General features: G+C 41.2%; 2 protein-coding genes across 30 annotated transcripts in view; one reads left to right on the plus strand and one right to left on the minus strand.

The window, feature by feature from the left end:
- Positions 1 to 12,842, minus strand: part of ATP8A1 (ATPase phospholipid transporting 8A1) — a 219,181-nt gene extending 206,339 nt beyond the window's left edge. For all 5 annotated transcript variants that reach the window (XM_064584427.1, XM_064584425.1, XM_064584430.1 and 2 more), the window contains exon 1: positions 12,499 to 12,842. Coding sequence is in view for 4 of the 5 variants with exons in the window: in XM_064584425.1 (XP_064440495.1) it covers positions 12,499 to 12,547 (49 nt within the window). In the remaining variant the exon portion in view is untranslated. The remainder of the gene's footprint in view (positions 1 to 12,498) is intronic.
- The window catches only part of GRXCR1 (glutaredoxin and cysteine rich domain containing 1), a 309,082-nt gene continuing 304,063 nt past the window's right edge, over positions 11,976 to 16,994 (plus strand). For 15 of the 25 annotated variants that reach the window (XR_010409349.1, XR_010409352.1, XR_010409359.1 and 12 more), the window contains exons 1-2: positions 13,154 to 13,509; positions 14,351 to 14,421. The gene's annotated coding sequence lies outside the window, so the exon portion shown is untranslated. Of the gene's footprint in view, positions 12,094 to 13,153; positions 13,510 to 13,668; positions 13,737 to 14,350; positions 14,422 to 16,994 lie in introns of those variants that run through there. The other 10 variants (XR_010409365.1, XR_010409366.1, XR_010409375.1 and 7 more) reach the window with 4 other exon arrangements.

Consider the following 16,994-nt stretch of genomic DNA (forward strand, 5'->3'; position numbering starts at 1 on the left):
TTACTGTTTGAGAAAAAATAAAATTAGATCCCTACCTACCTCACATCTCACAACAAAATATACCCCACAGAAATTGCCCACGTAACTAGATTTAAATTGAACCCTAAAAATACTGGAAGAAAAATGTAAGTGAAAAATTTCATTACCTTGAAATGAGAAATATGACATTAAAGCAGAAATTTTAATGAAAAAACCGAAAGATTACACATCATAAAAATTAACTTGGCTATAGAAAAGGGTCCAAAATGGCAATGTGGGAAGACCCTGAACTCACCTCCTCCATGGACACACTCAATCTACACCTACATATGGAACGATTCCTCCTGAAGACCTGAGAGACTGACTGAACAGCTTCCGCACAACAAATGATAGAGAAACTATATAGAAGGTGGCAGGAGAGATAGAGATGTGGTAACAACTGGGAGCCCCCACCTCCAATGCTGTGAATTGCAGTACTGAGGGACCGTAAGCAGATTCATCTGTCCCTGGGCATTGAAAAGAGCTGCCGTTTAGGAGAACAACTGGATCCACCAAGCACTCATGAAAGGACCTCCTTGAACTCTCTCTAGGTCGGTGGAGCTGGCAATCACCAGCCCTATTTATATTTCCCCCTCCATCTTGATAGTGCAGACAAGACGGGAGTCTGGGCACCCTGGCTGGCCGGCTGCCTCAGTGAGCATGGGCCACTAACCTCCTCCAGCCACAGTTTAAAAGAGCAATTAGAACATAAAGGAATAAGCCCCAGAAATGTGCTAACCCACAAGGGAGCTGTGCAATACTCTCCAGAGTCAGAGGGGCTGGGAAGTGCCACTGTTTATGTCCCCCCTCCACCTTATGAGGGCAGATAGAAGCAGGGTCTGGGAACCTTGGCTGGCCTGTTGCCTCAGCGAACCTGGGCCCCTGGCTGACACCAGCCCCAGCCATCCCACTGAAGTGGGCTCCAATGTGATACACACTGGGACACCCCTGGACAGCACCCACTACAACTCCAGCCATCTTGCCAAGGACACACAAAGGGGCAAAGCATCCCAGAACACTCCAGGTCCACACAACTCCAGCTCCTCACTAGGGCACCAGCTACGTGGAGCACTGCAGGACCCTTCAACCCACACCCACTTCAGCTCCAGCTGTCCCACCAGGGCCCTCCCTGTGCAGAGCACCCCGAGACCTCCCAGCCCACATCTGCCTTGGGCTCCAGCCATCCTGACAGGGGTCCCTCTGCACAGAGAACCCTTAGACCACTCTGACCCACACCCACATCAGCTCCAGTTACTCCACCAGAGCAGCCCCTGCATGGGATGCCCAGGATCCCTAGCCCACACCTTCTATAGCTCCAGTCAGCCAACCAAAGCCAGCAGGCACACCAAGTCTACACTGGGGACATCCCTGCAGAAGGCCATTCCCTCAACTTTATGAGAAGTAGTTGTTCTGCCTAATTCATAGAAACAAATACACAAAGTCAAACAAAATGAAGAGACAGAAATATGTTCCAAATGAAAGAACAAGACAAAACCTTAGGAAAAAAAAATTAAATGAAAAGGAGATAAGTGGGGCACCTGGGTGGCTCAGTGGGTTGAGCATCTGCCTTTGGCTCAGGTCATGATCCCAGGGTCCTGGGATTGAGCCCTGCATTGGGCTCCCTGCTCTGGAGGAGGCTGCTTATCTTTCTCCCTCTGCCTGTTACTCTCCCTGCTTGTGCTCTCTCGCTCTCAAATGAATAAAATCTTGACCAAAAAAAAAAAAAAGAGAGAGATAAGCAATCTGCCTGATAAAGAGTTCAAAAATGGTCATAAAGATACCACCAGAATGGAGAGATGAGTGGATGAACTCAGTAAGAACTTCAACAGAGAAAAAGAACCAATCAGAGTTGAAGAATACAATAACTGAAATGAAAAATACACCAGAGGGAATCATGAGTAGATTAGAGGATGCAGAAGAATAGATCGGTGATCTGGAAGACAGGGTAATGGGAAGCATATAAGCTGAACGGCAAAAAGAAAAAAAAAAGATTTAAAAAAATGAGGATAGGTTAAGGGATCTCTGAGACAACATCAAGTGTACTAATATTAACATTATAAGGGTCTCAGAAGGAGGAGAGAAAAGGGCAGAAAACTTACTTGAAGAGATAATAATTGAAAACTTCTCTAAACTGGGAAGGGAAACAGACATCTAGGCCCAAGGAAGTTCAGAAGGCCCCAAATAACATGAACCCAAGAAGGTCCACACCAAGACACATAACAATTAAAATGTCAAAGATTAAAGATAAAGAGAGAATCTTAAAAGCAGCAAGAGAGAGCCAACTAGTTAGGTAAAAGGGAAACCCCATAAGGTTATCAGCTGATTTTTTAGCAGAAACTTTGAAGGTCAGAAGAGGGTAGCAAGATATATTCAAAACGTTAAAAGGAAAAAAACCCTACAACCAAGAATACTCTACACAGCAAGGTTATCTATCATTCAGAACTGAAGGAGAGATGAAGAGTTTCCCAGACAAACAAAAGTTGAAGATCATCACCACTAAACTGGCCTTATAAGAAATATTAAAGGGACTCCTTTAAGTGGAAAAGTAAAGGCCATAATTTGAAGAAAATTATGAAAGGGAAAAATTTTGCAAATAAAAGCAAATACACAGTAAAAGTAGTAGAGCAATCACTTTTAAGGCCAGAATGAAGGTTAGAAGACAAAAGTAGTAAAATCAATTATATCTAAAAGATTAGTTAAGGGGATTCACAAAATAAAAAAGATGTAAAATATGACAACATATATATAAAACGTGGAGAGAGTAGTAAAAATGAAGTTCAGAATATGTTAAAACTTAAGTAACCATTAACTTAATATACTCTGCTATATACTTAGAATGTTACATATGAACCTTATGGTAACCAGAAACCAAAAACCTATGACAGATACACACACACAAAAAGAGAAAAGAAGCCAAACATAACACTAAAGAAAGTCATCCATCACAAGAAAAGAAAGCAAGAGAAGAAAGGAACAGAGAAAAACTACAAAGATGACTAGAAAACAATTAATAAAATGGCAATACGTACACATCTATCAATAATTTCTTTAAATGTAAATGGTCTATATGCTCTGATCAAAAGAAAAAGAGTGATGGAATGGACAAAAAAATTAGACCTCTATATAAGCTGCATACAAGAGACTCACTTCAGACCTAAAACACAAACAGACCAAAAATGAAGCGATGGGAAAGACAGTCCATGAAACTGGAAGAAAAAAAAAAGCCAGGGTAGCAATACTTATATCAGACAAAATAGACATTAAAATGAGAGTAACAAGAGACAAAGAAGAGCATACATAATAATAAAGGAAACAATCAAACAAGAGGATATAATAATTGTAAGTATCTATGTACCCAAAACAGGAACACCTAAATACATAAAGCAAATACTGACAGGTATAAAGGGAGAAATGGACAGTCATACAATAATAGTAGGGGACTTTAATAGCCCATTTACATCAATGGATAGATCATCCAGGCAGAAAATCAATAAGGAAACAATGGCTTTGAATGACACATTAGGACAGATAGACTTAACAGATATATATAGAACATTCCATTCATAAACAGAATATACATTCTTTGAAGTGCACATGGAACATTCTCTAAGACAGATAACATCTTAGGCCAAAAACAAGTCTCAGTAAACTTAAGAACACTGAAATCATATCAAGCATCTTTTCTGACTGCAACAGTATGAAACTAGAAATCAATTACGAGAAAAAAATTGGAAAAGAATGCAAACGCAGAGGATAAATAACATGCTACTAAATAACAAATATGTCAATGAAGAAATTGAAGAGAAAATTAAAAAAAATACATGGAGACAAATGAAAACACAAGAGTCCCAAATCTTTGGAATTCAGCAAAAGCGGTTGTAAGAGGGAAGTTTATAATGTTACAAGCTTACTTCAAGAAACAAGAAAAATTTCAAATAAACAATCTAACTTTATATCTAAAGAAATTAGAAAAAGAAGTAAAGCCCAAAGTTAGAAGAAAGGAAATAATAAAAATCAGAGTGGAAATAAATGAGTTTTTTCTATATTTTTACTATCTATTTCAAGGAAACAAAGAGATAGTTCTTTCAAAAGATAAACAAAATTGATAAACCTTTAGCCAGACTCAACAAGAGAGAGCTCAAATAAAATCAGAAATGAAAGAAAATAACCAACATCACTGAAATACAAAGAATAAGAGACTATTACAAAAAGATACATGCCAACAAACTGGACAACCTAGAAGAAATGGGTAAATTCCTAAAAACATAATCATCCAAAACTGAATCAGGAAGAAATAAAAATCTGAACAGACTTATTACGAATAACGAAATTGAATTGGTAATCAAAAAATCTCTTGACAAACAAAAATCTAGGACCTAAAGGATTCACAGGTGAATTCTACCAAATATTTAAAGAAGACTTAACACCTATTCTCAAACTATTCCAAAAAAATAGGAGAGAAAGGAAAGCTTCCAAATTCATTCTACAAGGCCTGCATTACCTTTACACCCAAACCAAAGACACTACAAAAAATGAAAACTGCAGGCCAATATCCCTGATGAACATATATGCAAAAATCTCAACAAAATATTCACAAACGACATTCAACAATACATTAAAAGAATCATTTGCTATGATTCAATGATATTTATCCCAGGCATGCCAGAATGCCTCAATACCCTTAAATCAATCAACATGATGCATATTAACAAAATGAAGGATAAAACCCATATCATCATCTCAAAAGATGCAGAAAAAGCATCTGAAAAAATTCAACATCCATTGATGATAAAAACTCTTAACAAAGTGGCTTTAGAAGGAACATACCTTAACATAATAAAAGCCATATATGACAAACCCACAGCTAACATCACACTCAATGGGGAAAAGTTGAAGGCTTTTCCTCTAAGATCAGGAACATCTTGCCATTTGAGACAATATGGATGAACCTACAGGGTATTATGCTAAGTGAAAAAAGCCAGAAAAAGACAACATATGATTTCACTTATATGTGGAATCTAATAAACAAATGAACAAAGAAACAAAAAACAGAAACAGACTCACAGGTACAGAGAACAAACCGATGGTTGTTGGAGGGGACGGGTGTGGGGGGGGTGCAGTGGGAGAATGGGCAAAATGGCTGAAGGGGAGTGGGAAATTCAGGCTTCCAGTTACGGAATAAATAAATCATAGGGATGAAAGGTACAGCATAGGGAATATAGTCAATTGTGTTGTAATGGAATTGTATGGTGACAGATGGTAGCTACAATTGTGGTGAGCAGAGCATAATAGAGAAGTTCGACCCACTATGATGTATACCTGAGATTAATTTAACATTCATTGTGTGTCAACTATTCTTCAAAAAATTTTAATTTTAAAAATGTTTATGAAAATTAGCATACACACTAGAAAATATAGAAGTTAAAAGGTAAATTATAAACAGAAAATAGTGTCTTTAACATGAGAAAATTAACATTCAATACAAAACAAATTTCATAAAGGAACATGAATAAACAATTCAGAAAAAAATTGAAAATCATTAAGCTTACCAAAATATATTCAACCTAATAACTAAAAGCAATGTAAACTTAGAGATTCATTTTTTGCATTGTACGTTTAAAAGGATGAAAAAAGTGGCAATCCAATGATGGAGAAGAGAGAAATAGGCACTCCTGTTCACTTTCAGTGGGTGTATAAACTGGTATAATCTTTCCAACAAGTTTGAAACATGTATCAACAGTCATTTAAAATGTACATACTTTTGATCCAGGAATCCCTTTTCTAGGGGCTTTTTACAAAGAAATAATCAGAAAAGTATACAGATATGTCTAAAACTGCTTATCCAAGAATTGTTTTTAAAAACCTTAAAATGATCTAAATGTCCTAAATGTCACAGAGGATTCCTTAGTAATTAATTATACACTAACATAAAAATGCTGAGCTTTCATAAAATTAATGATCTATGTATTCAACAAATAGTATTGAGCCCCTACTAAGTTCCAGGCTCAGCTCTAGGCAGAGGATATAAACAGTGAGAGTAGGCAAAAATTCTATCCTTCAGGCAGTTTACAAAAATCTGTATTTGATAGCCAAGGATGCCCATGAAATACTAAGTGGGGGGGAAAAAAAAGATTTAAAATTATGTAGAGTATGATCTCACTTCTCTTAATAAACTTATTTCTCCTCTCCTAGAAAATAGTTGGAAAGGATATATGCTAAAATGTTAACAGTAGTTATATTTGGATGGCATAGTTTGGGGTGATTTTTACTGTCTTTTTGACACCTTTTGCAGTATGTGTTTTTTCCAATGAGCAAGTGTTACACTTCTACAATCAAGAGAACAACATTAAGCTCTTCCATTCAAAGCAAAGTTCAGAGTTATCCACTCATCTGACAAACAAACACGAAGGGCCACTATGTCAGGCAAAGCTGTGAGGGCCGTGTACAGCAGTAAACAGATCACACTGTTCACATGCTTTGTTTTTTGTTTTTGTAAATTGCTCCCAATGTGGTGCTCAGGTTCCAGGAGGAGGGTGTCTTATAGGTCTGACTGTAAGGCATCTCTAGATCATCTTACCTCTAGATCACAAGATTCACTTATTCATTCAACAGCATCTGAGCTTCTACTACATTCCTGGCAATGTTCTCAGTGGGAGCCATGTATCAGTAAACAAAACAGACAAAAATCCCTACCTTTAGTTTAGAGGGTTTACAATCCACAGAATAATAGCTTTGAAAGATGTGGGCTCCAGCTAGTAATGAAGAATGAAACTGTTGCCTTTACAACATTTACCTTCTGAAATTCTGTGAATAGAAACCCAGGCAGCAAACATTTCACCAACTTCAAAAGTATACTCTGATCATGCAAACTTTCCTATGGTTGTAAAGTCGGCTCATGATTCAATTCTCACTGTTCTTGAAGTAATACGATGAAAACGTGAATAGGCTATAGACTAGAAAACCCTAACAATTTGGTTCTGCCACACTTAATATCTCCAGAATTATACTAAGCAAGATGACATGTATTGGGGATTCTCAAATATTAATTACGCAAAGGATCACTACACTCATATACCTTCTCTCTCACAATGCTATGTCAGTTATAAATCTTTAACCCATCTCCAGATTTCCTTTGGGATCTCCTTCATTCACACCTTTTTGTCCCATCACCCAAATTAGATGGCACACAGCAGATGAATAATACATGCTTGTTAAAGGAACAAATAATCTTAGTCATCTTTTACCTGGACAAATGAAACCTCCTCCCCCAAATTTCCCTTTAACAATTCTTACTAAAACTACTTGAATGCTCCTTTTGTTATCTTTTAATAAGACATAACATTCTGTAAAAATACAAACATTTTAAAGTTGTCATTTTTACAGATTAGTTTAAAAAAACAATACCTAAACTAAATTTATTACTTAGCACATGTTTTACACAATCAAATGGATGTCTTTCATTTTAGCATTATAATATTCAGCAGAAGAAAATGTAAACTTTTGGACACGTATGTGTACATTTCCTTAGTTTTGAACAACCTAATGCTTATTATTTTGTATATGAGCTCTAGAACATTCCTTTATTGCAAGCAAGAGCCTTATAACAATCTGAATACCTGATGGTGATTGTGTCTGTTAGCTGCCCACCCACCAGCCATTCTTCCTTTTTCCTTTAGTAATAAAACACTGAGTAATGTGCCCAGCTAGAAAACTCCATTTCCCAGCTTCCCTTGCAGAGGGAAGCCAAAGTAAAATTAGGATGAGTCTTTGTGTGGTACTTCCAGGTAAACCCTTTGGTCTCTCATCTTTCTGGGGTTTTTTTGTGGTTTTTTTTTTTTTCCTACCTGGAACTTTTCCATGATGGCTGGAATCCCAGCAACCACGTTATGACTTCATGGAAGATGTTGAAGCAGAAAGGCATAGAGACAATGTTCCTTCTGACTTTATGAATTGCGCAGAGCTGACCTGGACTGCCTACCTCCATACTAGTTTTACCAGAGTGACAAAATTTTGTGTAAGCCACCATAATTTTAGTCCCTGTTTTTAGCACTCCTAATGTTGTATTGAGAGACAATTTGATTTAGCTGGGGTAAAAACGAAGAAATTCAGAATTCTTAGCTTTCAGCTTTATCCTGTTTTGCTTTCTGGAAAATATGTCTACTATCAGGGTTTCAACTATGACCTCTGAACTCAAGATTCCCCTTTGATTTTGCCCACATCTAACCTCCAATTCTAAGTATCTTCAAAACACATCCCTTTGGATATCCCACAATTCCTACTTCTTATTGTATGGACCCTCCTTCTCAATTTCCTTATCTTAATAGATTTTCCCAAGCAGTTTTAAGACTAAAGCAGAGTTCCTCAAAATGTGTTTCACCTATACCAGAACATCCGAGCAAGTTCATTAAGAATGTAGATTCCCAGTCCTACTGCAGACCTACTGAAGAAAATCTTCATGAGTCTCCTAGGAAATTATAGTTTCAATGAGATACGTGAGATTTTGTAAACATTAAAATTCAAAATTACTGCTTGAAAACTTCCTTTCATTTTAATCCATTTATCTCCTGCCCTGTATTGCTATGTCCTATGGTGTGACCTTTGTGACCTCCTTTCCTACTATTCTCCCCTACACTGTTCCTTTAACCCTCCTGACTCTCTTGCCTTGGGGGCGTCTGCTGTGACTGTTCCCTCTGCCTGGAATACTCTTTCCCTAGATCCCAACAGGGCTAACTCCTTCACTTGGTCCATGGAAGGCCAACCTAACCAACCTACTTAAAGTTGCAATCCATCCACCAATTTTATGCATCTTATCTTCTTGTTCTATTTGCCATAGTACTTACTACATAACAAATTCTACAATTTGTCAATGTATTGTGTTTGTCTGGTCTCTTGCCCCTCTAAAATGTAAGCACCTCCAGAGCAGGGCTTTTTCTATTCTGTTCACCGATGTATCCCAAGTGTCAGGAATAGTACTTGTAGGAGCTCAACAGATATCTGCTGAATGAGCTTCTGTTTTACTTAGAAATAATCTCTGATTCCTCCCTTCCCATTCTCACTTTTCCACTCCAAAAATACTCCTGGCCTTTGTCATTACTAGACTTTTTTCTTTTCCTTTTTTTTTTTAATGACAGAGTCTGTCTACAGTGCCATTCTGTCCAAACCATCCAACATGCTTCCAGACGTATCTTCGAAAGACACTTCTTTGGGGATGTCGTTCCCCTATGATGATTTGGCTCCTAACTGGCCCTGTTAGATATCATGCACTGGCATCATGCTTGAATGAGAAATGGATTAGATCTTCAAATACTTGATTCTATATCCAAATGACTCATCTTGGCATTTGAAATGCCCTGTAATCTAGCAGGAATTTACCTATCCAAATTTATACCCTCTCTTTCCAAACTTCCCTCTGCTCCCGGCCAATTTCCTTAAGATCTCTCAAATAAGCCATGTTGACGTTCACTAGTTTTTCAATTGGTTACTCTCTACCTTCAATACCATCCCAACTATTGGAAAAAAAAAAAAAACACAGAAAAAGGCAGTATCCTTTGGATTCCTGCTACTCAGACCTGAAGTCCAGAGCCATCCAGGATTACCTGTGAGTTTGTCAGAAATGCAACAGCTGCAGCCCCACCCCAGACCTACTGATTTAGAATCTATACCTAACAAGATCCCCAGATGATCTGTGTGCACCTTAAAGTTTGGGAAGCACTCATCCCAAATTATTTCTCAATGAAGTGTTCGCTGAGCAGGCCTCATGCTCTATGTCCTGACTGCCAATGGGACCTATGTCTCCCATAGCAAGCACCATGTTCTATTAATAACATCCACTCTTAGACTATTTATTCATTATTTCACGGAAGTTCTTTAGCCGCAATTTGGATGTAAATAACTTGCACACAGGACAGCCACACATCTGGCCAATTTGGTTGCAGGGAAGAGAAACCCATTCAAGTCACTTCAAGGGAAAAAAAGAGCTTATTCTAACAGTACTTGGGAACAGGGACTAGCAAGCTCAGGGAGGATTTCCAAGGTCGAGCTACCCCTTCTCAGCATCTGTGTCTCTGCCCCATTCTCTCCACCATTCTCTCTCCTATTTTTCTCTGTTCACCATAGTTCCTGCTTCCTCACGTCAGCAGCATTCACAGGACCCATTAGAGCCAGCCATTCTCTCCTCTACTAGCCTATTCACCTCTGCCCCTTTCTGCTTCAATTTTCACCCTACGTCTCTAAGCTTAACTCTTCCCACAATAGAGATGATCACCATAGAGAACCTTTTTGAGCCAAACCACAAGGTTACAAGTGTCTGCACCACCTATGGATTGTCTACCCCTGAGTCATGAGCCGAGCCATGACTAGTCCTAGTCCATGACCGAGCCATGACTAGTCCTAGTCCAATCAGCCGAGCCAAAGGGGCTGCAGTTCAGAACAAGGCCCTTTAGGCAGCAGGAACTGTCAAAGGAGAATATTCCTTAGGAAAGAAAAGTGTGGGCAGGGTGGGCAGTGAGCCACATATCCAGCCCACAGTCATTATTTATGTTGCCCTCACCATAGTCCTGAGCAAAATACCAAGCACATAATAAACTGAAACCAACCAATATGGGAGGGAAGGGTCATTGCCTGACACTGTGCTGCATGCACAGGGAATACAAAGATTAAATAAAAAACAGTCCTTATTTCCCCAGAGCTCTACATCCAAATGTGTCACTGAACTAACTACGTGACCTTGGGCAAGCACCTCAACCACCTGGGCCACAATTCCTTCAATCATCAGATGAGACCACCTTCACTTACCTCCAGGAATGTTGTGAGAGTCCATAAGGCAATCTTTGAGAAAATGCTTTGAAAAATACACAGGACAACCAAAAACAATACTGTAGCCTTTTAATACTAATAAAATCCTCTCATATGCCACAGGTTTTGCATTGTTTTCTGGTCTTTTCTCTTTTCCTCATTTCCCACAATATATGATTCATCAACAGCTGCTATTTGAAAAAACAATCCCAATTATTACCACTATATTTTCATCACCTATATGGCTTACTCAGGTAGTGACTAGGAATAGTCATCCATTTCACTCAGAGGTATTAAAAAAAAAAAAAAAAGAATTTTTTACTGTGTACATTTCAAAAATAACACGACCCTTTATTCATCTTGTATCTAAAACTGTAATGTCTTATATACTTTTTTCATTACAGTACAAATAACAAGAAATATGTACTAAATTCCTGTGTAGGCACAGGTCAGTTGTGACTCTTGCCCAGACACCTACTCCGAGCAGTTTCCTTTAGTATTGCCTAAACGCTGTAATCAGTAAACCATAGATATTAGAACTCAATGCCCCCATATTTTTACATGAAGACTCTAAGGAGGAAAAACAATAAAATCGCTTGTCGCAAGCCCTGGAGTCCTATTCTCCTAACTGCTGTATCTTTTTTCTAAAACCACTTTCCCACCTGCCTCACATTAAAAGATGGGGTGGGGGAGCAGGGATGATGGGAAGATAGACTAGTTCTCAAAAACATGTTCCACTCTTTGCAGGATTCAAGTACTGGTTTATGGGACAGAAAAACAAGAAAAAGAAATCTCTAGATATGTACAATCTTGGCTTTGCCATAAGCAAAATCAAGAAATATTTACCGAGTGACCATCACTTGCCAGGAAGAATGCTGAGAACTCCTCAGATAAGCTGAAGAGGATGCTTCGGCCTCCAAAAGCTGACTTGCTATACCCTCGGACATCTGTTGCTCAGTGCTGCCAGGTGTAGCCATTCAACAGCTGGCCCTGGGTGGAGCAAAGAAAACAGCTTCCCCCTTGCTAAAAAGTCAGCTCAGGTGGCCAAAGTGAGGATCTCAGGTAAAAGGAAAAAAACCGAAATCTCGGATGGAAGCTGGGTAGAGATTCCACGGCAGGAAAGAGAATTGCAGAGACTGTACCGCCCAGAACCCGCTGAGCACCCAGCCCCAATTAAGGCTCCTCACGCTCTAAGAGACAAGGAGCTGTAGATCAAAGGATCCTGCATCTGGGAAAGGCACTCCCCTCCTCTGGGAGCCGTGGTGTGGGGGCTGCAAAAAGGTGGGTGCCGGAGGCGGGGGCGGCGGGCTGGGGATCTGTTCACAAGGGTGAAGAAGCCAAGCGGAGACGGGAAGGCTTGTGCGCTAGTGGGGAGGGCGGTGGGCAGGACGAGAGCGCTCGGTGACAGGAACCGAATGGTCACGCTGCGGTGTAAAGCAAGACTTGGGGCTCCGGCCGAGGACACCAATTCCGGGGTTCTAGAGCCGGGAAGGGGTCTGCAAGTGCACTGGAGGCGGCGCAGCGAGAAGGGTCCGCCAGGGACCAGGCGCGACCGCCAGACTTACCTAGGGGAAGAGGTGGGACGGGGCATCTTTTCCCTAATACACACACGGCCGACCCCAAGCTGGCCCCGAGCCACCCCCGTGCACGCTGGGCGCACAGCCCAGCGCTGCGGCGGCCACTCACCCTCCGCGCGGGAGCGGATTTCCGACACTGTCCTCCGCATGGTGGGCATCGCGGCGACCGCCGCAGGTGGAGCCTTAATCGGGACTCTGCACCTGTCACGGCGCCGCACAGGCTGGAGACCTGGCTGCGCCGCGCCGAGTGTTCAGCCGCCGCGCGGGCCCAGTCGCCCACCCAGGGCAGCGCCGCCGCCGGACTGCCCCCGCACGCCGGAGCGGGAGGAAGAGGGGCCGAAGGTGGCGGCGTCCGCAGAGCCAGGCGAGCTCTCCCTGCAGCCGCGGAGGGGGCGGCTCGGCGAGGGGAGGAGCTCGGGTGCCCGCGCCGGGGGAGGGGTCGCCGGGGCGCGCGCTCACTCGCTCCCGCGGCAGCGCGGCGGCGAAGTCGGGAGAGGGGCGGGGAGAGACCCGGGAGGACCTCCTCCTCCCCGCCTTGCTCCGGACCGTACCATTCCTGAGGGGGCAGGGTGGTCAGCTCCCAGCCTCCTCGTCCCCGCTGGGCGCCCTTGCTCCGCCTTGCAGCTTCGGCTCGTCCTGTCCTTTCTCAACACTGTTCTGACTCTCCTAAGTCTTGCCCAGAAAGGAAGGGGTGCTTTGGCGCCTGCATCTCCGCGTATCCCTTCCTGCTACCCTGTGGCTTGTAATAACAATGGAGTTGGCCGTGGTCTGGGAAGTGGTGTTGGGGCGGAGTGGGCAGGCGAGGGGCGAGAGAGGTTGGGACGCTAAGGGTTAAGTCCCAGCCCGGGCAATGGAAAGAACCCGCGAGTTCGCCGCCTGGGTGGAATTCTAGCCTCCCAGGGCGGCCACCAACCCCCGCCGCCTGAGCTGCACTTGCTCCATTGCCTGGCCCACGAGCAACAGGCTCTGAGGCCGGGCTTTCCCCGGAGCTGGTGCTCCTCCTGCCACTGGTGCCTGGGTGCGTCTGGACAGCCTGCGAGTGGGCCGGTGCGTCCCGCCAGTGCGTGCTCTGCAGCCCGACAAAGCTCGGGAATTGCAATAAATTCAACTATTGGGCCAGGTGGTTCGAAAATCACTTTTGTTTTGTTTTGGGTTTTTGCTTTTACTCAAACCTGCAGGAAGTTGGGTGCAGTAGTTGTACCTGAAAAGGGGGGGGGGGGAGTGTCCTAATATAAAATCCATAAATAAATACTAGATTTTAATTTCCTTCGTATCCTAGAGATCATCGTAACCTCATTACCTTTTATATACCGAGTTCTATGCTAACAAGTTATGGAAACAAGTAAGGTTTGTTTTTTTTTTTTATTGCTGATTTTATCATCGAGTTAGGATGTAAGGTTTTACGTAGATTCTGGTGAGCTGCTGAAATGGCAAGAAAGGAATAAATTAAGTTAGAAGCAGTTTCCTTCTTCCTTCATCTTGTGCTCTTCCTCCAGCACCCAGTGGAAGAGAGGCCTTACATGGAGGCCTTTTATATGAGCTGCTTTCAGATTCTGCAGGGAGAGATCTGGGGAGGTTTGACCACAGAGATAGTGACTATTCCCAAGCCTCAAGAAAAAATGAAATCTACTAATAGCATCTTATCTTCATTTGTGGTATTTCCTTTGCCTCCTGCAGGTAACATTTGCTAATCAGGGCCCTGCCCTACATTAATACTCCTGTCAGGTGGTCAATGCATATTTATGAAGAACCCACTCTATTTGGCTCTGATTCAGAGGCTGGATTTAGAACAAAGAAAATGTATTTCCAGTATTCATGGAACATCAGCAAGGGTAGAGCGGGGCTTAAGATAACTGTGTTCTAGTGATGGGCATGATTTGCAAGTATGTTCTTCTAAAAGTAAGAAATGAGCGTGCAGTCTTCTTAGGACAGTTATCACTGGCCATTTTTATTTCTTCCAGGTCCAGGACCTCCTGTATAAAGCAGGCGTCCTCTGACTTGCTGAATATGAGTCTGGAACAAAATTAAAAGGGTAAGTACAACATGGAGACAGTAAAAAACAACAAAAACAGTAACAACAGAAAAACAGCTTTAAAAGTTAGTGAACAGAAACTAGAGATAATGCTGTGCTTTTGTGATTAACGTTTTATGTGTAATTTTATATAAAGCCAGAGCCAGTTTTTATTCAAAATCAGTGCACAGCAGCATGCCAGTATTCGATTTAGGAACAATCACCTTTGTAATTCCTAACAAGCCCTCAAATGAAGCTCGGTTCTGCCTATTTACAAATAATAATTAACTGAAGGGAGTTCCAGAGATTACCTCTGTTTTTCATAATGGAGAGCAATCCATTTTATATGTTTCTCTCTGTGTGTGTGTGTGTGTGTGTGTGTCCCATTAACAAGCCATCAGCAAAATTGACAAGGTATGCCATTCATACAGGAAATGACAACTGCTTTTCGTAGACAGATCATTGCATGGTTATAGTCTGTAGCTCACTGTGTGTCCTCTCCCAGATTATTCTGTCACTTTATCCGTAATGGTAAGAGTATCCCAACTAACTCATTTCTGAAAAACCACTCATTCCTGATTGCTAGAAATCACACACATTTTTTTTAGGTCAGAAACCTGATTGACATAGAATATTGCACTAATCTGCATCTGCTTGATTTCAAAGCCGTCTCAGATAATTTCCTCGTCCATTGTTGAGCAAAGTGCAACGTGCCAGCCCCTGGCAGGGAACTCTGGTTCCAGCAACATGACCTTGTCACAGAATCTGTAGTACAATTCAGATGTCAGCAAGATCATTTCAAAGCTTTCAGGTCCTATGACTACACTATTGGTGGATTTAGAAGGAAGAGGGTTATTCAAAGACAGCTTTTCCAAGGACCAGGTTTTATCATCCTCCACAAGATATACATTAAATGCATAAAATGTGTGAGGTGCCAAGCCAGAGTGCTAGGTGACAATGACAATGCACATGTGAAAGTTAACCAGCAATGTAACAAAATGGCTGATACTTAATGTCCAATAACCTACAGACATTGAGAGAAGGAGAGAGTCCAAGAGCTGAGATGATCAACATGATTAAACTGGGTCTTCAAGTCAGAGTTAAGGCTGTAGAAATGGAAAGGAGACATTATTTCAGATAGGAGTGCTTGGCATATAGTAAATACTCAACAATGATTGTTTAGTGAATGTTTAAGGGAAATGGAATGATGGAGAAGCATATATCCTTGGGAGGAACAGAGCGATCAGTTTGGCTATAACAAATCTTCTCGCTGGAAATCTGTACACTTTAAATGAGTGAATTGCATGTTATGTGAATTAGAGCTTAATAAAGATGTTAAAAAATGTCTTTGGAGTTGTCAGCCAAAAAATTACCAAGTCCAGAAATTCAAAAAGAGATGTCAGAGGATATTCCTACCTTGGTGGGTTTTCACTTACCTGATATTGCCTGAGTTGGTTATTGTTTGGGGCCACCAAGGATTAAGAATTTGGTCTCCTTTGGGAGGAACTCATAGTCAAAAAATGAGAGAGGAATGCTTACTAATTTGCTGATTTATAATACAGCCAGAAATGCTTTGCGAACTTGTGGCCTGAAGGTAGAGACATGCCTGAGAACCCTGCATCCAATTAGGACTGAGGTGTGGAAAGTTGATTTCCACACTCCCATAAAATACAGACACTGAATGGTGCTGGCCAGTATACTCTAAATTCTTTTGCAGATGCTCAAATAATTAGGTAAATTAATCTTAAATTGTAGATAATTATATTTTTTAGTTTAAAATTGAGGTTAAAATATGACATAACATTCTATCACATTGCAAAACTACCTGGTTATTGTAAGAAAAGATGCTTATTACCTTTAATGCATAGTTGGTGTTATGTTGATTCAACAGATAGTGTAGAGTTAACATATTATATTATTAGATTTGTAAGGCGTGTTTCCCAAGTCTTCCCATCTTAATTGCTCTCTTTCTGTCACCATCCTTTACATGCACCGCCCTCCAATAAACCAGCAAATTCTTCAGGCTCTGTTTCCAAAATATATCTTAATTCTATCTACTTCCCTTCATCTTTGCCACTCTTGTACAAGTCACCATGATCTCTCACCTATAATAACCTCCTAACGGATCTGTCTGCTTTTATTTTTGTCACCCATTCATTTTCTAGAAGCTGTGGTTATTATTTTAAAACACAAATCAGTTTGTTATTTCTCAAGACTCTTCATTGGCTTCCCGTAGCACTTGGAATGAAACTCAAGCCCTTTATGATTTTCTCCTTGCCTGCCTCTCAGATTCATTTCCGTCTGCACCCTCATTTGATCATTGGGCTCAGATTATTCCACAACTCCCCCCAGCTTAGATTACCCCCCTTCCCCCAGTGCCAGCCACCACCACATTGTCTTATTCTGTCTTTCTCCTAGCACTTAACCTCTATCTGAAGTTTTCTTACTTGCTTGTTTACCTGTTTATGAGAAATAGGTCTTACTACGTTAGTCTTATTCTAGTTAGTGTCTGTCGTATGGCACAGTACCAATAAATATTTGTAGAATGAATGAATGAACTGAAAACTGTGTATACTGTGAATGATCTGGTGCCC

The sequence above is a fragment of the Mirounga angustirostris genome, unplaced genomic scaffold (assembly GCF_029215605.1).
Source record: "Mirounga angustirostris isolate CCGP_5_RB_7025 unplaced genomic scaffold, mMirAng1.0.hap1 SCAF_2, whole genome shotgun sequence".
NCBI classification, from domain to species: domain Eukaryota; kingdom Metazoa; phylum Chordata; class Mammalia; order Carnivora; family Phocidae; genus Mirounga; species Mirounga angustirostris.